We start from the raw sequence: 26,193 nt of genomic DNA, 5'->3' as shown, positions 1-26,193 counted from the left end.
TGCTGGCAAGGACTGCCCTGACATGGCTGGTGCCCAGGAGCAGTGGTGAAAAGGAGAAGTGCCCACTGCTGTTCAGTGCCAAAGCAAAAGCAGCCCTGAGGACACCATTTCTCAATGGATCCCCTGGGAGGAAGCACATTCCTGCCCAAATGGTGCAGCTGACCCACTACATCCTCTGTCCCAGCCTGGGTGTACATTAGGGCCTACAGCTGGCTCATAATGAAAGTCTGAAGTCATCAGAGCTGTTCTGGCTTCAGTCCTTGTTAAAGATGTTGAACATCAGCCCAGGTTTGGTCAAAAGGTTACAAAGGTTTTCAAATTGTTCCAGCTTGCAGTGACCAAGGGTTGATTTAGGGTTTGCTGTCACAGCATATTTACATTTACTGTTCTACAAGCTGCCATAAAAAGCCAGGTGAAGATCAGAGTTTCTGCTGATTTGAGATATAAATAAGGTACAAAATGATGTGGATAGGAAAAAGGATACCCATTTACTCTGGGCTCATCCCAATTTCAAGGAGAAAGGACTGATAAATAACCAGCTTTTGCTCTACTTCAGGAAAACCATCCTCTCTTACTCCTGACCACTTCAAATGTGTTTGAGGCATGGAATTTACTTTTGCTGTCTCTTCTGCATCATTCAGCAAAGACCAAAGCTTAACAGCTGAACCTGTAGCAGAACACAGATTCCAGGGTGAAGATTTATATTCTAGTGTGTACAACGTTCACATTTGTTCAGGTATAGGAGACCAGTGCTGAGTGTCAAAGGACTCAGGAAAAAAAAGTGCCCACTAGGCATTAATGGAACCATGTAAATGCTCATTCACTTTCCCCATGAAGGGTGTGAGGGATCTGGTTACACTGCTCTGTAAGGAGCTTACAGTTTTATGGTTGGTATCCCAACTACCACTGCTGGTTCTAGTTCCCTAAAATAAGGGCAGAATGCAAAGCAAGAATGACCCCTTTGTACAGACACATCACACTGTGGGTGAAGGAGTTCATTGCAAGGAGCATGGACTGTTTTCCTGGGTAGCTAATAAAGAGCTGTGCCTTGCTGTGAGCGCTAATATTAAGACAAAAGCAAGAATCTTCAAGTTTGGGTTAAAATAAACCAATACCCATTCTCTGCATCCCACCCAGACAGACCAGATGCAACAGAAATAACTGCTTATTTATGTTCCCACAAGGAGCAGAGAGTGCACAGCACAAGGACAGTGTTCAAGGCATCTCTGGCAGATCACACTGCGAGATGTGTTTAGCAGATCACACAACTGGAGAATGTTTGAAAAGACACTATTTGCTTAATCACTTGAGGCTAAGCTAGAAAAGATCAAACAAGCCAAGTTTGGGAGTAGCTTGCTCCCCTCCTTGAATGGGCTGTAACTTTTTACAGTGCAGAGCCCTGCAGCAACACAGCAGAGCCATCCCACAAGTACTCTGAGCCACATGGGTTTAACAAGTCTCCACACCAGTAAAGAGAAAACCAGAACCTTTGTTACTTAGCACAGGCCTCTGCCACTGAGGCTAAAACACTGGCTGACAACAGCAACAGGTTTGTATCTCCATCCAAACTGGCCGCTGAAGAACTAATTAACCAAGATACTCCACAGTTTCTGTCGGTGTCTCAGGGGTACCACAGCACTTTCTACAGCTCGTGCTGCAGGAAACTCTCTTTCCAGAGCAAGACCTGACACCTTCAACAGAAAGCTCTAGTGCTTGATCTGGGGAGACACATTTGACAGTCACTGGCAAGCAGGACATAGTCTAATTAAAGCCCATCTGCCATGGGTGTCCCTCAAGGTTTTTAGAATGAAGGACCACCTAGCAATGAACACAGGCCCTGCACTTCCCACAGTGGATACACGCCAAAACTGTTTTAGCATTACCGCTACAAAAGTCATTATGTGCACACAAATGAAACATCAAAATGAATCCTGACTTGTTCTGCCTTCTTCTCTTTTAGGCTTGAGTGTATTTAATTTACAGGAAAAGAAGAAAATGTAATTTTTTCATTTCTTATCTCTACAACCAGGTAAAGGCTACGACATCTTCTAACCCCAGATTTCTTTAATGCTTCTAATTTTATTAGAATTGCTGCCCAAAATAATTTCAGTTACCTCTCTGTTACCTTAATGCCCTTCTCTTGGATCTGCGTGCAGGGGAGGCATCTGCCATACCTGGCACTGCATGGCTAAAGGAGCAGCAATAAAAGGCCCAAGCATTATTAGCCTTTGAGTCCTCGTTTGATGGGATTAGCAACCAGAAAACCACAAATGCTGCAAGAATTTTCCCGTCAAGAACGAACACATGTGAGATGTGGTTGCATCTGTAGCATGACCCTGCTGTTGCCTCTCTTTTATGCTGCACCCATTGCTGTGCATCTTGAAACATCTGTGCCTTCCCAGTGACTGATTACCCAGAGACACGCAACAGAGCTCGGTATCTGTGCGAGGCCGGGGACTGAACCCTGAGTTTATTACAGAGCAGAGCTGGAGGGAGCTGCTTGCCAGAGATCCAAACTCTAGCCAACAAGTCCCTCCAGGCTCACTTGGAAAGGTCTTGTAACCTCACTGCTGTATGCCTGCTGGGCTCAAAATGAAATGCAAACTTGCATGTTACTTGTGGATTTGGATGCACTATCCAAGGAGACACAAATCAGGAGCCCGAACAAGAAGCATATGTTAGGAGTCCAGAATAAAGTTCATCAGTCCTTAATGAACTTCATGATAGGGGATTTGCACAGAGCCATTCCTCTGGTGTCTTTCTTGCTTTGGTGGTTGAGGGACCTAGTACAACTTGGTTACATGGTGATGTTTCACTCACTTACGCATTTTGGTGAAGACTTTTATTAAATGTTGTTTGGAATCTGATGGCACATAAAAGCAAAGCTCATTTCTCCGGTAAGTTTTTCCCAGCCTTCATTTACTTAGGAATGGTAAAGTTGTTAAAGAACCATCCAACAAGATTTCTTGACAAGATTGCAGTGACAGATCAGGCTATTTTGCAGTGATACACTCATAGGAAATATTTAATCAGTTCCTAGACTTTCTGTAATCATGTGCATGTCATCATTAGAATGAGTCTATACCTAATTCTTGTCCAGTTTCTGAAAACCATGAGTGAGCCTAAATGACCAGCAGTCATGGTATATTTAGAACACCTTGTTTGTGCTGATGCTGTTTTCAGCTGTGTATAACACACACCTACTGACTTCTCCAAAGTTAATCAGTATAATTATTTAACTGTACAACATATTCACACAGCATCTACCATGAAAGGCACATTCCTTTCTGAGCCAAACATTTTCCTTCACAGATGCAACACATCCCTTTACAGAATTTAAGGTCCTGGGCCTCAGATGTGCAGCACAATTAGGACTGGCTTTCACAGGAGTTTAGCAGTTAAAAGGCTGAAGTTCCAATCAATGCTGAAACTTGACCTCTCTGAGAACCTAACACAAACACATGCAGGTACCACAGTCCATGAAAGTTTTACTTGTGTGTCAGGCAGTGCCATGGATTATTTAGGAGTAAATGTTACACCTGGTCAGAGTATCTGTAGCATCAAACTCCAACATGGCATTTTTTTTCCTGACTTTAGAGCAACACTTGATTCTGACATCTTCCACAAACTCCATTCCCACCCCTAGGATCCCACTACCTTCAGAATCTCTTATTAAAATCTGTGCATTTCATTATCCCTGCCTCTGTGGCTGTCCTTGATCGAATCTCACTTCTTGCCCAACTCTACAATTCAATCAAGATTTAACAGCATTTTAATCCTAGGCTACCACATATTCCCAGTACTGCCCAGCCTCCAACACACACAGATCTAATTAGGGAGGGCTCTCAATTCCTTACACTAACTTGGAAATGGAATAACAAGCCATGCTGAGCTGTGCACAGTCCCTGGGACAATTCCATTTGCCACCTCTGCCCAAAGAGGCACAGTCTGAACCCTCACTAATGACAGCACAGAGTTTTTTTTTTAGTGAGCTGTGTGTTTTGCAGTTCCATATTTCTGTAGCTTCCCAAATGGAGCTGTACTAACTTTGCTGCCTTTGTCCTTCAAAGGGGCTTACGTAGAGAAGACAACATTGAAGTGCATGGAACATGCTTTTGCCTAGCACTCCATGTTAAATTGAAATTAAACACCACCAGAAATTATTATTTGGAGGAACACTTTTGGTTCCCCATTTGATAACAAGGAGTGGAGTAAGAATAAAGTGTAGGATTCAGCAACATGAGAATTCAATGCTTACCTCTTGATTTCACCTTGAAGTCTACAAAACATGAAACCAACCTCAAACTTCTCTGAAAAATCCACCTTTGTTCCTACTCCTGGGCTTGCAATCCCAATTCTACCTGGATCCCAATTCCTTGCAATCCCATTTCCACACGACAAAGTGTCCCAGGGTTGTTGTAATGGGGATTTAGGTACCTAGTAAATCTCTTCTTCCTGAAGAAAGTTTGTGTGGATGAGGCTTACCTTGCTCACATCCTGCCCTTGCATAAACCCTCCTTGTGTTGATGTTTTTGAGCAGCCCACAACTGGAATTAGTTACTACAGAAAGCACAAGTGTTACTGTACCAATCGCATTAATTAGTTTAATGAAAAACCTACATAAGAAAAGGGGGAGAGACAAGAACATACTTTACACTACACAAGTCCCTAAGATATAAATAGGAAGGTGTCCATCTGCTTCACCCCCAAATCTTGGCTCCTGTTCAGCTTACTACCAGCTGCACCACCCCATGTACTCTGTGGCCTCCTTCAAACTCTCCCCTTCGTCTCACACCCCCTCAGACACATCTTGCCACTCACACATGCAAAAAGCTTGCACTGTCAGCAGCTTGGCTTAAACTTATTTTAAAAAGGTACTTTTTTGCAAGAGTACCTTGCCCTGTCCATCTGCTCTCTGTGGAAAGCTGGTGATGAAGTCTCCCGTCTTCAGGACCTTCCTTTATTCTCATGTCTTTAAATCTCAGGAGTACAAGATATTTCTCCATCACTCACACAAAGTGACAACTCATTATTTGATCAGTTCTGCACAGGTCTCTTAGAACTTGTGTAGTGTAAAGTATGTTCTCATCTCTCCCCCAGTATTTGACAAGACAGAAATAAGAGATGGCAGCAGAATTCTGAACACAGAGTCACATCTAGGTGAAAGTCCTGAAAACTTGGAACTTTGTCCTTCGTTTTTCCCTTATCCTCCCCAACATTCACATCTGCTCAAGTCTCCCCTGCTTCTAGAGTCAGATATCAAAGATAACTAAAAGTAAATAAATTACTGCACCAAAAAGAAATGGCACTCTGCAAATCAGGCCACTCAAGTATTCTCCTACAAGAAATTCACCAAGTTCTTCCTCAAGGAGCCATCCCATTCAGCATTGTTTGACAGCAACATTAAATCCACACATTTCATAACTAAGCCCTTGAAAAGTGATGGGGAGGGAGCTGTAATTTCGTAAGTGCTCAAAAATTAAACACAAACCAGCTGGTTAAGTGGGTAATAGCCTTGCAAAGTGAGTGAAAGAAAGAGACTCCTCATTGCCATCCCTTCCAATTGTGGAATTTCCTATCAAAGGCCTAAACCTCATTTCCTATTCCTGATTAAAAAAAAACAAGTCAGTGCAGCAGCAAGGAAACTTGGAAATAGCATCAGCAGGTGGGTTTAATTCTTCTTCCATTATTATCTCTAATTCACTTGAAAAGCATCAAACTGATCAGTGATCACCAATTAGAAACTATTCCTCTCATTTAGCTCTTCCCTATGCAAATGGGAGTGTACACTCCAAAAAGTACTAACTTCTGCTATAAACACAGCTCCACCCTTTCCCCACCACCTCTGAGGGAATGGCTGTGGAAAAGAGACAGGGTGGAGTTTTTTGGGAGAATGTTTTTCCTGACTACATTTGCAGGATTCACAGCATAACATGTCACATGTCCCTTTTTCCAGAGGACACTACACTGTCAGCAACTCCCAAAGGCTCTAACAATGTGAGACTCACAGAGGGAAAAAAAACCAACTCCCTTCTAACAGCCTCAAGCAAATAAAATTTCATCATTGTGAGGATGAATGGGAAACAAGTGATTATTTGGAGGAAAACAAGAGCTCTGAAGGAACTTGTTAAAGTAGCTTGTTAAAAGCTCAGGGTTGAAGGAGGCAGTAAGGATTATGAAAGAAAATGTCAAGAGGTTGGACGGGCTCTTCAGAACCCACACCTCCCAATTCCTATTCTAAAGTAATTCAGGAGCTCCCTTGGGTTCAAAACTTTCAATATCTAACTAATCTACCACCAGAGATGTCTCTGAGCTTATACAAATCTAAAACAAGCACAGAATGGTTTGGGTAGGAAGGGACCTTAAAGTTCATCTCGTTCCACCCCTGCCATGGGCAGGGACACCCTCCACCAGCCCAGGTTGCTCCAAGCCCTGTCCAGCCCTTCCCAGGGGACGATTATGCTCACTCCTGATTAGAAATAAAGCAAATTCATAGGAAAGTCATTCACTATGAACAGGTGGGTCCTTCACTTGTGAATTAAGACATACACAGCAAAAAGCATCCCATGTGTTTGGGAAAGCCAATAGCTTATGAAAATGCAAAAGATTCTCTACATACCACAGTAATTTGATGAGAGCTAAAAAATTTGGGACAGTGTAATGGTACAGAATACATCTTTCCCACTTATGTTAAGATAACATCTGCAGATATTTAGCACTTCAGATATTTTGACATTAGGTGCTCAATAAAATTCTCCCTGTTCAGATTAGAAATGTCCAAAAAAATGAAACTACTCAGATGCTGGAATGCAGTGTCAAAATATTTGGAAATCTAACAGGGTTTGTTTTTTTTTTTAATCTACGTATTGAAAAGGAAGATGAACATTTAGAAATTGTTCAAGTAGTCACAGAGTGCTGATGCCAGAAAGTGCTCTCAGCAGGCTGTGGATATTCCAAGAGTGACCACACGCTCCAGGAACTCCTCAGAAAATTTATCAATTTGATCAGGGGTGACACATGTTATACCTGAAGCCAGAGGTTGCTGAGTGGTCAGCATGGTGATGGGAGCAGGTAGCAAGTGGGTGACACATTGTAGGGTGGTTTGGGCAACTTCTGGTGGCTCTTGTATTGCAGAGGCCACCAGAAGGACAAGCAGGAGCTGGGACACTGGAGCAGCAGGAGGTGTATCCTATGGAAGAAAATACTGGGGTAGGTACTGTCCAACACCTGGGACCAACATCACAAACATCTGTGCTCAGGAAGCCACTTCCACGTGTCAGCAATTCCATCACAGTGATTCACATGTTTCGATATTTTTTCATAAAATACTTTTGAAGATAGATTTACAGAGATAGTTACCACATTTTACCTCCTACTTAAAAAACTATAATTAATTCACATTCCGCTTAATAGTCTATAATATGTATTCACATAATTCACTTACTGTATCTAAGAAACAAACTTTGGCATGAAAAGATATTTTCAGAAAAATTTGCTGTGGAATCAAATGTTGTCCTTGGTTTCAAAGGTCTCAAGTGAGAGCTAAGCCACATTTCCCTAAAGGAATTACTGAACCAGTCTCTGGTAGAGAACTACATCCCTGTTAGATCCAAACTTGAAGGGAAGGAACCTCAGTGTGCCATGTCTGCAGCACAGAACTGCCCAGCCAGTCAGAGGGCACTGAAAAAACCACCTTGGGGGGAATTTCACTGTTCACATGGAAGCTTTTGTTTTATGACAGGAGCTGGACTCAGCTGCAGTGGGCAAACATCACTGAACCAGGATTCAGCAGGAACAGGAACAGGCACTGCAATGCCTCTGACTCCCACTGCTTTCTCTTACACTTTCTCAGTTTCTAAGGGAAGATTTAAAAGGTCAATGGCAGCAGAAGGCTCCGCTGAGGAAGGAACTGAGGGACTTGAGAAAAGGAGAACACCCAAGCTCAACTCCTGGAGGTAATTGCTGTGATACTACAGGAAATGTTACTTCATAATCTCAGAGTTGCATTTTCACATCATGGACAGTTCTGTCTTTTAATGGTTCATGGGGAAGAAGCACAAGGCTTGGAGAAGTGAGATCTCATTAACACCACTTTGAATTCCCTTCCCTTCAGAGCATTTCAATGGGCTTTCAAACTTTCAGGTCTCTTCTTTTGATGTCCTTTCTCACAGTCTCATCAAATTTTGTCTCATAATTGCATTTGCTCATTTAAGATTTTCCTGGCAGTGTTGTTCTGCATCTTTCCTCCTGGGACCAAGAAATTTTGTAAACGAGCAGTAAAAATGCAAAGGGTTTTTGCACTCTATCATGCCAAGATGAAAGTCTTCATTTTCTTATGCTGCTTTGAAAACTGCAAACACATGGGAATCTTAAGAGGTTTAAAAAATATCAGGATGACAAAAAGATGCAAACAATAGTTATTAGAAATAGATCAGAATATTCCAAGAACTGAAATGAGGAGGGGGAGACATAAAAAAAATTAAAAAGGAAGTTCTCCAATTAAGCCATTACTTGAACAAGGCTGTTCAAATTTCCTATCTTACTTGCATTTTTAGGAAAGAAAAAGAAAAAGTAAGCTTGGAATCACAAAAGCATCACTTTAGAGGTGCTGAGGTTACTCTGGGAGCTGTTTCTTGCCCAAATAACTAAGCTGTCTACCATCAATCTGCTTCTGGGGTAAATAGGATACTGGCTACTGTCCCAAACTCAAGCAGTACAAACAAACAAGGAAGAAAGCTATGCTATATTTGTAAAGTAAAATAAGACCTCGCCTGGCTGGAGAGCTCCAGGGCAGTGCTGAGCCCCTGAACTTGCTGGGGACACTTCTCCTCTCCCAAGAGGTTGCACTTGCCTTTGAACTTTCAGCCATATAGGAAAAAAAGGCTGAGTTGAAATGTCAGCATCATCTTGGATTCAAATCAATCAGCTTGATGCATGATTGCAACGGCTAAACCACTTCACCCCTGCACTGCCCTCATCCATATGTTCTTTATATCAGCAGTCAGCAGACTGGGTGGCTCAGTGCATTCATTTCCTGTCCTGGGCTTGGGCTCCACTTTAAACAAAACAAAAACCCCCTGAAACTGGAAAATAAAAGTTAGTATCTAGTGACAGTTATATTCACCAGACCGCTTTGCATCAAGTCTTTTTCTCCATCCAAGGAAGTTGCAATAAACCTTTTGGGAAGGCCTGGTACAACTGGTGATTTTTGACTATCAACTCAATGAGCAGGTCACAGTTCTACAAAACCAGTGAAGGAACTGGAGATCTTTCAAATACTGACGTACCTTGGACTGAGTAGAAAGCAAGGAAAGGAAGGGGAGAAAGCCCCAGGCAGTGTCAGCTTGAAAAATGAAATTTATCTCAGTAAATTAATGGCCCACTGAGAGCAAAATCTCCATCCACCTCTAGAGCTGGGCTTCCTCCAGACAGTGCTGCTCTTTATCAGCTTCAATGCAGGAGTTAGATTCCCAGGATAATTTAAATCCAAAATTATGCAGCTTTCAGTGTTAATGTGGGTGCCTGTCAGCTGGTGACACTGAAGTGGTGACTGTCTCAAGCTAAACTTACCAGCTGAGGATGGATTTAATTGCATGTAACAGCTTGCTCTAGCAGAGGGGAGTTTTCCCACTGAAGGTGTGTGACAGCAAACCAGTCTCATCAGGAATTTGTCATACTTTGGGGCTAGATACCCACACTGAGCTGCTGCTTTTGCAAAAGAAAAGCTGACCTGCCATTTGGGAGATCACAAGTTATGGGATCAGAAATAGCTGCAGCCTCTGAATGGCTTCAAATTCTTTGACTTCTTTCCTTGGTTCACCCTCTCCCTGTCCTGTCTTCCCTCATAAAATGCTAAAAGAAATAAATTGTAAAAGGGCAAGGAAGGCTTGATGTAAGGACAGCTAGTAAAAATAATCTATCCTCCAGATATGCTACAGTGGTTCCCCCAAAGACACTGCTCCAGAACAGCACAAAAAAGGAGCAAATATTAACTCTGCTCACTGGGGGTTAAAGAAGGAATCAATAGATCTTATAGGCAGATTTATATCAGGATGCAAAGAGCACCATCAGCCATGCCCATGCACACACAACTCCCAGAACTCTTCTGTGTGCTTCATCAATCCATGCTCTGCTGGCTTAATCCATCCCACTGAGGGAAACAAACCCTGACTGTTCCAAGACCCATTGGGAAAGGAAGAGTTTCCCTTCAGTGTCTGGAATCGGGAGATGTTGCATGGAAGCTCGGAGCCACTGCAGCTGCCAGTGGCTGCCAGAGAATGGGGGGATTTGCAACACAGCAAGAAAGCAAGTTCAAAATAATGCAGGTCCAGGCTGCCTCCAGTCATGCCTACCTCACATCAACTTCTAAAGCACCAGCTGCACATACAAGTGAAATGAAATATTGAGGAGGAATCTAACTACCAAAGAAAGATGAAAACATTTTGAGGTACTGCCCTGCTAATTCACTGTGGCTTCATCACTTTACTGGTTTTGTTTTGCTTCAGTTTAGTTTTCTGTTTCCTTTTGTCTGCTGTTTCCAGGAAGAACTCACACAGACAAGCATCTCACCCTCTCAGAGGAACCAAACTTGCAGTAGGGGAGAGTACAGAAAGGAAAGAGCACAAAAGGCCTCATATTGGTTGCCAAAAACCCTAAACCAGCCTATTTTTAGACTTTTTTCCTTTGATTTCCAAGTGACACTAACATTAAGAATTAACATAAGGAGTAAGTAAATATTTCCATTTTAAAATTGACAGCTTGAAGGGCCATGCAGACCACTAGCACCAGTATTTACACTAAACACTAAGTGGCCCAACCCTGCTGCACTAGAAAGGGGTCTTTTTTATTTTCCTCTTTCATTCAAGGATATGGGACTGTCAGTAGCACCAGATGTTTTAAGGAGAGGGAAAAAAAAAAGGTAAAAAGAATCACACACATGAAAGTAAGGGCTTACTACTGGCTTTCTTCTCACACTCCACAGACCATATCCAGGCCCAAAAGAACAGTTCCACCTTGAAAAGTAACTGTATAAAATTGTCACCTCGTTGCACAGACCTGCTCCTGCGAGATCGCTGCGGCTTTCTCAAACAAGCTCATGTTGGCTCTTTATTTCCACGGAACTCTGCTGAGACAGATCTGGCACTGCAGGGGGGAGCTGGAATCTCTCCTTTGCACCAGCAGCACCACTAAGCTGCAATAACTCACACCTGTCCAAACCTACAGGCACGAACAGGCTGCACACAGGGGCTTCTCAGGTCACCAGGCACATCCTCAGCTCTGCCACCATCCTCAGCTCCCCTTTCCTTGCAGGGACAGCTGAAAACTCAAGCTGCACAAAGCAGCTTCTCTCTCAGGCTTCACTTCTTTTAGCATTATGTTCAAATGTAAAGCTCTCTCATGCAGACTGCAACTTTGGGTAGTTTTGCCACTTTGTAAGAGTCTTCTGGAGCTTCTGGGAAGCTATTGTTTCCTCAGCAGCCTGGAGCCAGCTGCTGTCTGCAGCCATCACTCTTTGGGACTGTAATGAGACAACTTCCTAGTCAGAGATTTGCCTGAATTGTGTGATTGGTATTAAGATATCACAGCACAAAGAAAACCAGCACAAACAGCAGACTCAGAGATGCTGGACACCCCCAATGACCCCTCAGCAGCCAGAGACAGGCTGTGTTGACCTGATGCAAATGAACAGAAAACTCCAGGCTCAGTTTCTCCCATTCATAAGCTGTGAATTCTCAAGTCAGGTTCAGCAGATGCCTTAATGCCTAAACCTGATACTCATTGGAGAAGCAGAACTTTTTTCAAACCCCCAGAAGTGACAGTTAAAGTAGAAAATGTTAGGAAGGAAAATGTAAAACATGCCCTATTTTGATAAAAAAAGGAAAATTCTTTTTCCTTCTGCTCTGGAAGAACCCAGTGTTTTCCTGTGAATGGAGAGAACTGTGTAACACACACTGTGCAACATGAATGTTACACCAGTAAGTCAAGGAGCAGGTAGAAAGGGGAACCAAAGGTATTGATTCAAAGCTCTCTGGGAACACACATTATTTATGTCCAGACCTTACAGGCATAAAATGTTCAGAAGCAGCTTCCAGGGACCAGCTTTTATTGGATACAGCAACTGATGGTGACAACAGGCACAGGGAGAAGATAACACATGAAAAGGAGAAAGCACATTTTCTGAATACAACAGGGATGCCAAGCATGAGCACATCTCTAAACAGGTCATCCCTGATTCCCTTTTCTTTATTTCTTTCCTCCTCCCTGTTCAGGCCTGTTTGCAGGCATTCAGAATGATCTGTTTTCCAAGACCACCTTTCAGAGCTCGTGTGTGACGTTCAGATAACAGTGGGGAAGGGAACAGGTGATTGTTCCTGTGTTTAAGAGCTGTAGGGCATATTAAGGAACAAACCCCAGCTCAAGGCAGCCAGTCCATCCTTGCTGTTCCATAAGGACAGAGGCATTGCTGGATAACTCACCCTCCTCACAGTTGCTCCCTGTGAAGCCAGGACAGCACCTCCACTCCAGCGTGGTCACAGTTCTGTAGGACATTTTGTACGTGGGCCTGATGAGAGTCCTGTAACTAACACAAACAAGAAGTCAGCAGAATACAGTGACCTACTCCAACTACTGCTGCTGCTAATGCATAGCACATCTTCCCACCTGGATATATCCCAGAGCACCCAGCCAACCCCAGCTACAGAAAAAGGAATGACACAAAATATCAGCAAGGATTTATTAGAGTGTGGATGTGATTTAACAGCTTTTATTTTCCTCCTTAAGCCCTCATGCTCTACTGGCTCTTTCCCACACCTCTCCTCCTGCAGGTACCACCAGTAGCTTTGTGGAGATCTCACCACTGCAAAGTCCTGCAAGTAGCAGAGATGATGACTTGTTTCCCACACTCTTCCTTCATGTGAGCTTCTGTGACATTGAACAGAGGCTGGCAATAGCCTTTCCTCACTCAGCAGTAATAGTTTCCCATTTCCCAGGTGTCTTCCCTTTCCCCACCACTCAGACCTGGGATGTACCAACACACCAACATGACAACTACGTCAGGGACCTTCATGGAGCCTTTTCCCAGCTACCTGACCCGTGCCTCAATTCTCCCCCCATCTGAAATAGGGTCACACTCTTCTGGACCACAGCCAAGGTTCTACAGGACAGGTTTGGGAGCTCTGTGAGCAGCACAGCATCCCCAGGGTCCCAGTTACAGCATGAGCACTGCCATGCCCCTCTGGGAACTGGAGGGTGACCTGCAGACCCAGCAGGGCTGTGCAAGGCACCAGTGATTCTGAAGTCAACACAAAACAGACAGCTGAATAAGTGACAACTTCTCCTTTAAAACAGCAGCTCGTCAAAGCTGGCAACTCAGAGTTTTCCCAGTATACAGCCAAACAAGTCACTGCTGCTATTCATGAAGCTAAAAGCAAACACAGAAGTTGTACTCTACAAGCTCCCCTCGAAATTCCTACCCTTATTTAACAGCCAAAAGAATTTGGCACACACAAGGAGTGTCTGAAGCTTTGGGATTACAGTGTTGCAGGCTGCAGTTTATGCTTGTCTTTCCAAACCAGGCAGACACAAGCCCTGAGCACCCTGTCCCTGGGGAAGAGGCTCCTCCTGCTGAGAGCCAGAGGAGACAGAGACAGCTCCTGGCACAGCTGGGCACAGGGGGAAACGGAGCTGGAGGGTTCATGAATCTCATCCAAAACTGCTCAAGGGGAGGCAGGTGTACACCCAGGACAGTGCTGCAGTGGCTAGTAGCTACTCAAAAGAGCAGTAACAAAGGCTTGCCAGGAGAGGCTGCCCACGTGTGTCTTGAAAAGAAGGGAGCAGCTCAGTCGTGGTTAGCAGAGTCTTCGGGAAGCTAATTTCTCAGGAAGCTGTTTGCTGATGATTTGTGACAGCTGCCAAACACAGAAACTAAGTTCTCCTATAGACATTGGAGAGGGTGGGCTGCACAAGCTTCCTCCTGAGCACGGGGCTGCCTGCCCTGGGAGCAGCCTCACCCAGAGACAGGAGAGCAGCACTGTCTCCTGAGAACAGGATGTCCTCACCCTTGGAGCTGCCAAAAAGCACACCAGCCACTGCTAATACCCACAGCTGTGATCCAGGCATTTGTCTGGTATGGGCTGCACAGAGCCAGCTCATCCCACCTATTTCTTTGCTCTTCTGCATCCCGTGGTGTTCAGGTGTCCACAGTCGTGTGAGTTTGAGGACTTGGAGCACACTGATGTAGGTAGACCTTCTGTGCTTTTTCACAAAGGACCGAAGGCACAAAGACTGTAAGTGTCTTGCTGAGGGTCTCTCAGAATAGCTCTGGCAAAGCCCAGGAATTGAACCCATGTCTCCCAACTCCCAGTCCTGGCGCTGGATTCCAGACACATTTCCACACGTAAGCCCCAAAGCATCAGTCACAAGTTCATGACTTTGTCACTAACACCACAGCTGGATTTGACCTTCAGATGAAAGTCTCCAGCCTTGTTACCAGTGTCCAGAGCCAGCGTGTCTCCAACCACACCGTGATTTTAAAACCATGTTTCTGCCAACACCAAGATGTTAAAACTCTTTCAAACTTCATTATGAAGTGTGGAGAGTGGCTTGAGCCAGACTGGAATTTTGGCAGCAGTTCTGTGTCGGGGAAGTAGCTCTAGTTTAATCCTCAGATGAAGGAGGACTTCTCAGGGCATGACAAGCTTGGGGCTCAGCTGTCACAGTCTACCACCCACCCTGAATTCCCTGCAAGTGTCCTGACGTGTGCAGCTCTGTTCAGCATCGTGCACTCAGGCATCTGAAGTGGGCCCAGCTTGCAAGTCCAATTTGTTCTGAAGTTGCTCTGTCCTTCATAGCATAATTTTTCCTCAATTTTATGACATGGCACCAAGGTCTGCTGTGACCTATGGCATCACATCATGCAGATTTATGACTGCTATTCCAGGAGGGGAGCGACAGAAAGCACCTTCAGCAAAGCATCACCACCATCTGATACTTGTAGTGTTGCAACTGAAGAAAATGAAAAAAATATATGGAAAAGGAGAGGGAATGAGGATACCTGTTAAAGATCAGAAGCCCCTGAATAAAAATATATGGAAAACACAAGAGGCAGAAAAAAGGATTGGTAGCAGAATAGGGAAGCTTTTCCCTTGGATGTCACTCAAGCCACAAACACTGGCATAAGAATCTGCCAAAGCAGAGGAGAAGAAGTCTGGAGGAGCCACAACCTTGCACTACTCTGCTCCTCAGGGAGCCAAAGATGTGCTCAGCACACAGCTCCCTTCAGCAGGAAAATTCCAAACACTTCCTGGAGGAGCAAACCACCAGGATCTGCCACTCCACTGCAAGAGTCAGGAGTCATTTTCAGGGACTTTGCTGAGGCTTCACAACAATATCCCAGGGAGTGGGGCAGCTCCCAGGGAAGAGCCCAGAAAGTTCAAGCAGCAGCCACTGCTGCTCGTAGACCAGAGCCAACACATGGCTGTCCTTGGAGCTGCCTGATCCCTGTAGGATGAGCTACACGAGCTTGTCCACATGCAATTATCATTTGGGAAATAGCATCTCCTGGTTGTGGCTCTGACTGCCAAGGAAGTGGTAATTTGGGGAAGGAACATGAGCTGACTGATGAACTGATTTGGGAGTACTGGAGAGGTCAGGACACACCAAGGGATGGCAGCCAACAAGTCTCACTCCTCAGCACACAAGGATGTGTCCCCCTTGTTTTCAAGGAAGTGTCACTGAACACAACAGGCAGACTTGACACAAGAAAGGGGAAGAGTGTCACATTCCTGGATCAAAGCCTCAAAAATCAGGTCAAAAGAGACAGGATGATCTCTGCCATGACCCAAGCAGGAGAGCCTGTCACACACAGGAAATACCTTCACCCTTTCTGGATTTCCCCTGCCCTTTGACACTCACAAACAAAGCTGTTTGTGCACAAAGACCACAGAGAAGGAAGGCGTGAAACTCGTTTCCACATCACATGAGAAGGTTTTGTTACTCTGATTCATTCAGCCATTGCAGTTTTTGCCCAAGGAGACCTCAGTGACCCTCAGAGGCTTCTATTGATTTTTATTCAAGCCCCAGTTTGAAAGTTTCACCTTCACTTACTGATGGGTTTCAGGATCACAAGATGAATGAACTTGCCTTTTTGACTGGCAAAGAACCCAGAAACCAAGGAATCCAAGCTCTGGTTTGCCTCATTCTCTCACGGCACTGAAGTCAGGTAACAACCCAGTGGGTCCAACCCCATCCATATAACTGCCATATTGTCTTCCAGGGACCCTCATCTTCATTCCAACAAGTGCATCAAAAGGCATTCAGGACAAAGCTTGTGGTAGCTCCTCTGACTCTTGGTACCAATGCCCTGATTTACAGTCATGCCAAAACCCTGCGACTCCCACAGAATATCAGAGTGTTCCGAAATCAGATTTCAAATCCATCAAGTTAAGTAACCATATCTCAAAGCACTTGGAAAGAAGGGAGTTTAAGAGCTCAGAGAAGCTATCAAATATATATTTGGTTACCAACACCACCACACCCACACAGACCACATAACCATCTTCTCAAAGCCTACCAGACACTGATTACACCAGACAACTCCTCTGTGTGACACAGACAAGACAATTTCACCTCAAACCAGTGCCACAGTTGATGCAGGGACAAGAAACACCTTTGCCATCACATTTGCACTCACAGGCATGGCAGATACCATCACTGTGAATCAGAGCTGTGCTCTTTTTTCCTGCAGCCCCAGCTCTTCCAGCTTCCCTGCCACAAACACAGTAGTTCTCCAGGGAACAATGTAACCAGAGGAGCTCCAAATATGCTCCTGCAGACACCAGATTAAAAAAAAAAAACACCAACCTGCAGCTGCAGGACTGTTGGAGCTCATTGTGTCTTCTGCCTTTGCCAATGGGGAGGAAGAATACTTTGTTTAGCTCTGAACACATCTGTGTCAAACAACTTAGGAAAAGACTAAACCCAGGAAATAAACTTATCTACCTGCCATGCCCTGCTGTCCACAGCAATTTTTGACAGTCTCTCAGGCCCAAGAAAAAAGGCCAAGGACACAGAGACAGATGTTTCTATGCCACCACAGACTAATCATCAGCTCCTGCCTTTATTAACAATCAGATGTCAGTGCTGTTGCAGAGCAGCGCTGCAGCAGGGAGGAGGAGTGCTCAGAGAATGTCTGAGCAAGATCAAAAGGCCTCAATCAGCAGCCTGAGCACAACCCCTGGAACAGGTGACCCTCCACCTGTGCCCAGCCAGCACCACACAGCCATTGTTCAAAGCTGAGAATGCCCCTTTGTGCTACAGCTCTGATCCTACACATCCAGAGCCTCTGTCTGTCCTGTTGTAGGAGCACTGTTCATCCTGCATTTATATCCCATGTGTGCTTCAGAGAGCAGATGCCTTTTTCCAAGTACATTTCTCTCCAAGATGTGGAGTCGTAAGGGAATTAAACACATAAAAGAGTTTATGTGTAGCAGGACTTCAAATAGCAATCCTAATGCACTGGAATAAGCTCTGGGATTTATTATTCAATTGACTGGAAAGCAAGAAAGAGAGAAGGATTTCCCTGTGGCATTACTAGTTCTGAAACTGAGGGGAAACATCATCTACAGGCCAATCTCCTGGGTGACAGATCCCCAACTTCTCCTACTGACCCTGTAGCAACAGAGTTTTCAAAAGCACAGAAGACCAAATTGGATGAGCCTGCAGAATTCCTTCTTTGTTATTCTACAAACTAGCTTGTAAAATCCCTCCGGGAGCAGTAATGTGTTCAATTTAAATGAAAAGAAGAAAAAAAAATAAAAGAAAACCGAGCATTCAAAAACACCAAACAAGAATGATCCATGCAAGATGTGTAGCCTGCTTACATGAAATGCACAGAGTATTTGTGATAAGCCAAACCAGCTACAATACTGAAATAAAAAAACAAGCAGTGACAGGAAGCTGCAAAGGGCATCACAGCCCAGATTTGCTGTGTTGTAAGAACACTCTTCCTGCCATCTCTCCCATCTCTGAGTGAAGTATAAAGCCAACAGATGAATAATGTAATGTTTGGAGTTTCAGTGACCCTAAACAAAGTAAGAGATCAGGTAAACCCATCCCTGTACAAGCCAGCTGTGAGTTTCCTTGAAAATCTTCAAAGTCTCTGAAGGTAGAAAATGCTGCAGAGACAGGAGACTCAAAAGCTAAAGTGAGACAGCTCTGTGACCATAGAGTACAGCAAAGCATAATAAAAACTCACACAGCCTTGCTGGGAACATTCATTTTCAAGGCTGGGACAAGTAGGAGAGGAGCTGGAATATCCCACCACAAATGAAGAACATTTCCAGAGATGAGATGGGAATTTTCAAGGCAACAACAGTTTGAAGCAGAAAGTGTTTGTCTTGTGAAGGCTATAACAGTTCATGATCAGCCAGGGCCATTCATCCCATCCATTTGCCTCCCAAGACACTACTGGTCACAACAATCATACACAAATATTCTAATCAAAAGTAGGCTGATTTTGGCCAGTTAGAGTATAGCAAGAAGCTGCCCTATTGTGTCATAAAACACAGTAAGACCAAAGCAGCACTGTTTTCATCTTACAGGTGAGGTAGCATTGCTGGTCTGAAGGCACAGGAGGTCACAGAAGCTCCAACAACTGAATGTAGGTCTCAAATACTTGCCTGGCCTTCAAAATCACCCTTCTGAGTGAGCCTTGAGGAGTGCAGTGTCCCAAGCAGGGCAAGACTGGGCATCGCCCTGCAGCTGCTGCAGCAAAAGGATTGCTGAGGAGAAGAGTTACAATTTGGATGCCTGGGTTTACCAGGCTGGGGACAACCATCCAGGCAGCAGAGAACCAGAGATTAGGTTCCCATTGAAACCCCAGGGTAGGGACTTTGTCCCTTTCTTCAGACAGACCAATGGCACATGAGATTGGAACAGCCCAGGAGCTTCAGCCAGGCTGCTGCAGAGCTGCCCGTGCACCCCGAGCGTGACACGGCAAGAGCACAGCCTGTGGCACACAGGAGCTGAAGCCTTCACTGCACAAATGGAGAGAGCACAAGAACAGATTTGCTGAGGGAAATCCTCCAGCCACGACTGCTCCAGAGCAACTCAGCACCCAAGCTAAATAAAGAGCCTGGGGCAGAGGGCAAGAACAGAGCAGCTGATCCCAGCCCAGCCAAGATGATGACACTCCTGCTAAAGCAGCTCTGCTGCAGCTTCCCAGGAGCAAGTGAATGGACAGCAAGGACATCCCACAGCCAGGGCTGCAAGGCTGGGATCTCACAGATCCTCCTCTGGCAAAGGCTTGACCCTGAGCTGCAGTTTGTGCAGTAAGGGAAAGAAACCCAACACGAATGAATGGGAGACAGGAAAGGGATTAAATCCTGTCTGGCCCCAGCGATGTCTGCTCGTAAGCGGAGTCTCTGTAGCAGAGAGCCCCTCTCAGCTGTCACCACGAGTCTGAGAGATGCCTTTTTCCTTGGCTGACATCCCTTTTGCTAGTGAGCAGCCTGATAAGGTGTGCTGGCAGAATGAAAGCTCTCCCAGATATGGCTGACTCCTGTAAACAAGGAGATGAAAACAGTTTGTTTCAAATCACAGCTGGGAGAAACACTATAAAGCCAAAATGGTGCCAATGGCTTGGTGACACGTTGCATTGCTTACACAGAACACTCTGTGCCCTTCAATTCAAGCTCAGGCACCACAAATCTCCCTGGAGAAGAATAGGGGAAGGCCAAAAGACACTTTAAATTTACTTTTGTAGCAAAAGAAAAGCAGATATCTTTATATTACCTGAACAACTGCAGGGATATAGAGAGCAAGAACATTTTTAGCCACTACCAGACATAGAATGAGCCTGACCTTGCCCGAAGCTAGACTTCCAGAAATCCCAAAAAGAGAGACTGGTACAGACAAGGTAAGGAGGAAACAGAAACAAGTAGGGCAGCCAGGCTGAGTTTTGTGCTCTGTTCATCTTCTGCAGGATTTTCAGAGACCTGTCAAAGGAAGTTGTACAGCTTGGTGGCTGATAAACTCTCACAAGCCCCTTTGAAGCCAGTTTCTTAACAGGAAAGGCACTACACGGCCTTGTGACTTTGGGAACTGTTTTTCTTATTTTTATCCTTTATACACGAGGAGTTTTTATCTCAAAACAGGAGGTGGGGTTTACCTGAATTAGGAGAGAGATTGGTTTCCTAAAAAGACAATACCCATTTTGGTGAGAGAGGAGGAAAAAGTATTAAAACAAAAAAAAAAAGTAGTTTTAGTACTTCAGCTTGACTTCAAGAACAAAGAAAGCCATTTCAAGCATCCCTATGGGCTAGGAACAAAACAGTACTAGGCTGCTGTGTGCTCAGAAAACAACACCTCAACCACACAGCCTGGCTCGGGGTACCAAACACAAACATTGTCCACAGCAGTCACATGTCACAAGAGTCATCATTTTCAGCAGCAGTTTTTTATTCTCTTGTCAAAGTCAGGTGCATTGCTGAAAACAAACAACCACTTATAAAAGATGTCTTGGCTGGGGATAACTTATCCAACAGCCCATTCAACTCTCAGGATCTCAGATCCCACCTTTGTTGTTGCTGTTTCTTGGGGCTCTGCCTTTCAGACGATGGCAGTAGGGGAAATTATCAAGGACCTGTTTTATCTCTGATGATAAGTGGATGAGTTCCAAAATTTTGTCAGCAGCTTTCGGAGAGGTCCTTGGGAAAGAGGTGCAGGGTCTTTCTCTACTTTATGCAAGAATGTCATACAATATGTGCCTAGAGGCATACAGGCATTTCCCTGGAAGGATTCCATCCTCTTGTCCTGCATTTCCTCCCAGCCCAAAGGGAACAGAGCATTGATGTCCTCCCATCTCTTCAGGAAGGTTTCTCCATGGTGATCATCTTCCAAAAATGTAGCTCCTGTTAGCTGAGCTTTCACCAGCTGAGATCTTGAATATTTAATAACCCCAGCTTCTTTCCATGATATTTTCACACAGAAAGAAAAATTGAGATGTCTTCTGCTGTTCTGCATTGTCTCCAAACAATTGGACTCATCAGGCAAACAAACCAAACTACATTTGAAACTGAAAATGTTCCATGAACAATGTCACAACAGCACACACCACTCCTAAAGTCTCTGGGTTAATGTAAGAATCAATGGCATCAATCAACTGCAGGGGCCCACAAAAAGAATTTTTACTAATAACATGATCAAATGTTTGGTTATGAAATTCCAGCTGTGTTAAAAATGAAGAATAAGATTTTTGGCAAGTTTAGGAGACAAGGTGAAAGCTCACAAGTTTCTAATGACAATTATGTGCCTAAAAAGCCTGGGAAATTAAAAAGCTTCAACAGAAGTTTGGCCATGACAGTGCAAAATATGAAGTGTTTCAACCACAGCCTTGCATAAAGACAAAAGAGACACCAAAGCAGATATATTGCAAGTGAAAAAACTGAGACTGACCACTGGCCAAGTGGAAACTGGAGAACCAACACTGGGAACAGCCCCATGCAAGATGTGAGTTCTAGATGAAGTGTCACAAGAACAGGGATGTGGGGCTCAGCCTGCCATCACCTTCTGGCCAGGTTATCAACGACAGGAGGACCTCAACCAGTGCCCTGTGGGTGAATTGGTAACAATAAAAATAAAATGACTGAGCTCTGTGAGCTAAGTTATGGGTTGTCTACTTGGGAAATTGTTTTAGAAGCTAGGTGCAAATTTAGAGCACAATGGCTTTTTTGCCCCAATTCCCAGATGGGTGGGTAACACTGTTCTGCTCTGAGAATGCCTTTCAGAGAAGGCAAAACACAACAATGCAGACATTTTACTGAAAGGTGGTAGCTGGGGACAGCTATTTCACACTTTTTTTTTTTCCTTCTTACATGTAGGTTCCAAGACTATAAATGATCAAAAGGCAAAGCAGGCTCAGGGCAAGTTTTTGACACTTAGCTGTTTTTAAGCTTTGTTTCTTGTCTGAGGAGAGGACATTCTGTTTTGAGGTGTTTTTAAAGGGTACTGAAATCCAGGAAGTCTAAAGAAATTCGACCCTGAAAGATACAGGGCACATTACCTTTGTCCCCTCTTGCCTGTAAGGGATTTGATCACAGCTTTCCAGTGTATGTGATCAATATTACCACTACAGTCCTGAGTATGGAGACTTGATACCAACAAGTCTCACAGAACCACCGACCCAGCATCCCTGCTCACCTGTCCACTCACACTGAACATTTATCTGCTTTCATGCCTGACCAGCAGCAGCCTCCTCTGTGGAGAAGCACAAACTGGCACGACAGCTGGAGCTAAACTGTTTCACATAACTTGTCCTAACACTGATGTCTTTGAATTGAAATATCTGTCCCCAGGCTGAATTTTCTCCCCTTTTGTAAATGTAACTGATGTTGTAAACATCATTAATTGTAATACATTTTAAATGTAACTCCTACAATAGAAGTTGCTTAATGAAAGAAAAGAACTTTATGTTTCAAGCATCTTGTGTAATATTATATCACCCAAATAAATAGGCATTAGGTAGGTGGAGAATGTATATTAGCCAGGGGGTTCATGTAAACATTCCTGTATAAAAGATGTAATATTTTACACCTCAGTGTGCTTGAGTTGTGGGAACCTCCACCTTGCATCGAATAAACCAAGTCTCCTTTCTAAATTAGACCCTGTCTGTGTTTGGAGAGCTCCTAAAACTGGAAACAATGCTGCACTTACCTTCACCTGTGATTTCCCTGCAGTTATCACCAGTGGTGTTCTTCAGTCACAGCACCTCAAGGCAGGACATCCCACCTGACCCTCTGACCTCAACCCTCTCTGCAGCACTCACCAGCCAACCAAGCAAAGGGGAAGGGCAGGAGGATTGGGCAGCATGAGACACGAAGATTTTTACCTCACTAAGTTGGCACAAGGTCCTGGCCAGCGGCAGCTCTGATAAACTCTCTGGATCACCGTTTCTGACCCGTTCTGCACCTGGCAGGAGACTGTCCTTGTGACTGTGTAGTGACACCAGTGCCTGCAGAGAGAGAGGACACACGTTAGTGAGCCCCAGAGAGACAACCTGGGAGCCAACACACACCAGACTGCAGGAAAACCAGACCAAGGATCTGGGGTGGGGTGGTTTCTATGCCAGCCATAGCCAGGCTAACTTGCAGTCTTCACTTCTCACCCCACCCTCTCCTTCCAATAGCTGCAGAAAGATTCCCAGCCCCTGCCAACCTGAACCACAGATCCAGTAATGCCTCTTGCTTGGTTGTCAGAGGCCAGAATTTTACAGTGCATAATTTAGTTCTGTGACTTATCAGAAACAATAGGACTTGGGGGAAAAAAAGACATGTTCCAAATCTCCTGATATTCAGCTCCCATTGTACTGGTCTTAATTCCACCCTGCTTGTTATGGTATCATTCCCCAGCCTCCTACCATTCTGAACAACAGCAGAGTAGGAAAATTCTGCTTTTTGGTGTGGTGGAGTTCTCTGTCAGCAGGGCTTGAACAAGCTGGGTCTGAACAAGTCCTGTTGTTGTCCTGCTGAGGTTACTGCCTAAAAATGGGCAAGAGAAAATGCAGGGGAGGGAGGAACGAGTGTCTCACACTGTCTCAAGAGAGAGACACTCACTGGAAGGTGTATGACACAAAAGGAACTGCAGAGTCAGCACAGGGAATTCAGACCTAAAGACCCTTCAGGGACCTTCTCTGAAAAAAAAAAAAAAAAAAAAAAAGTTTTAGGTTTCAGTGATATGCTTGAGGGGGTACAAAAAATTTTCCCCTTGCAAGCATTGCTCATCTTTGCCAAATACTGGTTCACGTTTTCGTGAATGTTTTGGTGTGGAATGCTTTGTAATGCTTTTGTACATCAGTGTAGTTAACAGGTTTGAGAGTCACTTTCCTACTGACTGGGGATCAGAACTGGGGTCACTGTGGGACATGGAGACACCAGCTTGTGTTCCAAAACACACCCAGTGCTTGTGTAAGCATTCCCTGCTGAACCAGAGCCAGAGTCCTGGCTCCTCATCTATCTTAAAGCAAGAGCCCTCAATAGAGCTGATCCCTTCAAGCACCACAGTGACTCCCCAGCCTTACACACCAAAAATCAAAATGGAAATGCACCTGCACATTCCCTTCTCCTTCCCTAAACCACCTCCTCTATGTCGGTTTGATTTCCCCAGAACACACCATTTACAGCATTTGCTGCTTTTTTTCCCATTTTGCATTCCCCTCCCATCTCCACAGGAATCCCTGCTCTCTGCATAGCTCCAATTCCATGAATAGGAGGCACACATGCCAGGACCACATGGGGCCAGTGGGCTGCTCACTGACCCTTGGGCTACAGCTGGCCGGGAAGGCTGGGACACCCAGGGAGGGGTGGCTCTGTGCCCAGTGCCACGAGCCCAGCAGCAGGGACAAGGCTCAGCCCTGCAGCCTTCCCTGAGACACTGCTCTGCTCACCATAAACCCCCCTGTGATTCCTCAGCAGGGAGTGCGGACTGTGGGCACACCTGAGGTGACCCCGGGTGGGCAGGGAGGTCTTTCAGAACCATTTATCTCAGATTTGTCAGGGATCTGTGGTGTGTAAATAAAGATCAGGCACCGGGGTACTCAGATGTCTCTACTGACATCTGCAGCATCAAAACAAGGGGGGAAAGATAAAGTTAATGAAGGTTCAGATCACATGAAGACCTTTAACAGGCTCAGCAGAACTTCCATACAAAGTTTAGGGAGCAGGACCAGGAGAAACAACAGGAGCTAAAGGCTGAAAATGTGATAATTCAAAGTTTTCTTTTACATTTCACTTGCACACTTGGTGCAATCTGCCATTTGGTCTCTCCAAGCCTTAGTCATAGGGTTTGTCCAGATCTCCTCATGCCATGGGAACAGCCACTTGAGCACAGAAGGAAAAGCAGCCAGGAGAAAGAGTGAGAATGAGACGGGTTAGGAAAATCACAGCCCTGCTTTCACAGAATCACTGGGTTGGAAGAGACCTTCAAGATCATCGAATCCAACCCAGCCCCAACACCTCAACTAAACCCTGGCACCCAGTGCCACATCCAGGCTTTGTTTAAACACACCAGGGATGGTGACTCCACCACCTCCCCAGGCAGCCATTCCAGAACTTTATCACTCTTTCTGTGAAAAACTTTTTCCCAATATCCAACCTATATTTCCCTTGGTGCAGCTTGAGACTGTGTCCTCAGGTTCTGTCAGTGCTGCTTGGAGAAAGAGACCAACCCCACCTGAGCACAGCCACCTTTCAGGGAGTTGTAGAGTGATAAGGTCACTCCGAGTCTCCTTTTCACTCTGAGCTGCCTCAGTGGTTCCTCATCAATCACTGCAGGAAGTGAGAGGCTCCCCGAGGCTCTCCATGCATTGCCTTCCTTGCCTGAAGCCATCACCTGGGTTTGCCAGGCTGAACTCGACTGGCAGCTCATGGCAGGGTAACAGATCCTTCACTCAAATCCAGGGATAACCTTTCACCTTCCTGAGCAGGAGCACAGAGAGAGCAGTGACAGTGATAAAGTACCACACTTATCACCTCATCTCTAAAGCAGAAGCACCGGTGTGGGCATAAAAATAAGGGGGTAGACCCCAAAGATACTCACCTAATCAAATGTGACACAGATTTCTCCAACTTCTCTCCTTACCAACAGAAGAGAGGGTTTGGTTACAAAGGTACTCACAGCCAGGAGTGAAAGGTACATCACACTCTTGGCTTCCCATAAATAGCATAATTTTCCTACAAATACAACTTTTAGGGGTTTTTACTGTGGCACACAGGCAGGTGAGACAAAAACAGGAACACAGGATGCATTAGGACATCCAGCTTGGAACTCACTGCAGATAAAATAGCACAGTGATTACAACAGAAAGAAGACAGACAGACAAAACCATCCCAAGACTTCTCTTTGCAAGCCAAAAGTCAGCAAGAACAGCCTCCAGAATGCAAGCAGGCTTCAGACAACGTGACGAAAGGCCCCATCATGGCTTACAGAGATTATAAATGACCCTTTATATTATACACAGATGCTAGGAAGGAAGGTTTAGGACTTTTACTGGCATGCATCCAGGATGGCAGAGAATATATTGCTGCTTATTCAAAAAGAATACTCCAACCAAGCAAACAAAATGATCCAAACAGCAGCTCCTTTAGGATCTCATGCATGCTCATCACCAGCATATTTAGGGTGATGTTCTGCAGCATACTG

The 26,193-nt window shown here is 44.9% G+C and overlaps 1 protein-coding gene across 2 annotated transcripts in view; it reads right to left on the bottom strand.

Moving 5' to 3' along the window:
- COL26A1 (collagen type XXVI alpha 1 chain) overlaps positions 1–26,193 on the bottom strand; it is a 167,893-nt gene that overhangs the window by 121,673 nt on the left and 20,027 nt on the right. For both annotated transcript variants that reach the window (XM_053995642.1, XM_053995643.1), the window contains exons 2-3: positions 22,886–23,008; positions 12,477–12,580 (exon numbers count right to left, since the gene is read on the bottom strand). In XM_053995642.1, the coding sequence (XP_053851617.1) occupies positions 12,477–12,580; positions 22,886–23,008 (227 nt within the window). The remainder of the gene's footprint in view (positions 1–12,476; positions 12,581–22,885; positions 23,009–26,193) is intronic.

This window comes from Vidua macroura, chromosome 20 (assembly GCF_024509145.1).
Source record: "Vidua macroura isolate BioBank_ID:100142 chromosome 20, ASM2450914v1, whole genome shotgun sequence".
Taxonomy (NCBI): Eukaryota; Metazoa; Chordata; class Aves; order Passeriformes; family Viduidae; genus Vidua; species Vidua macroura.
This window is presented reverse-complemented; position numbering and strand designations above follow the sequence as displayed.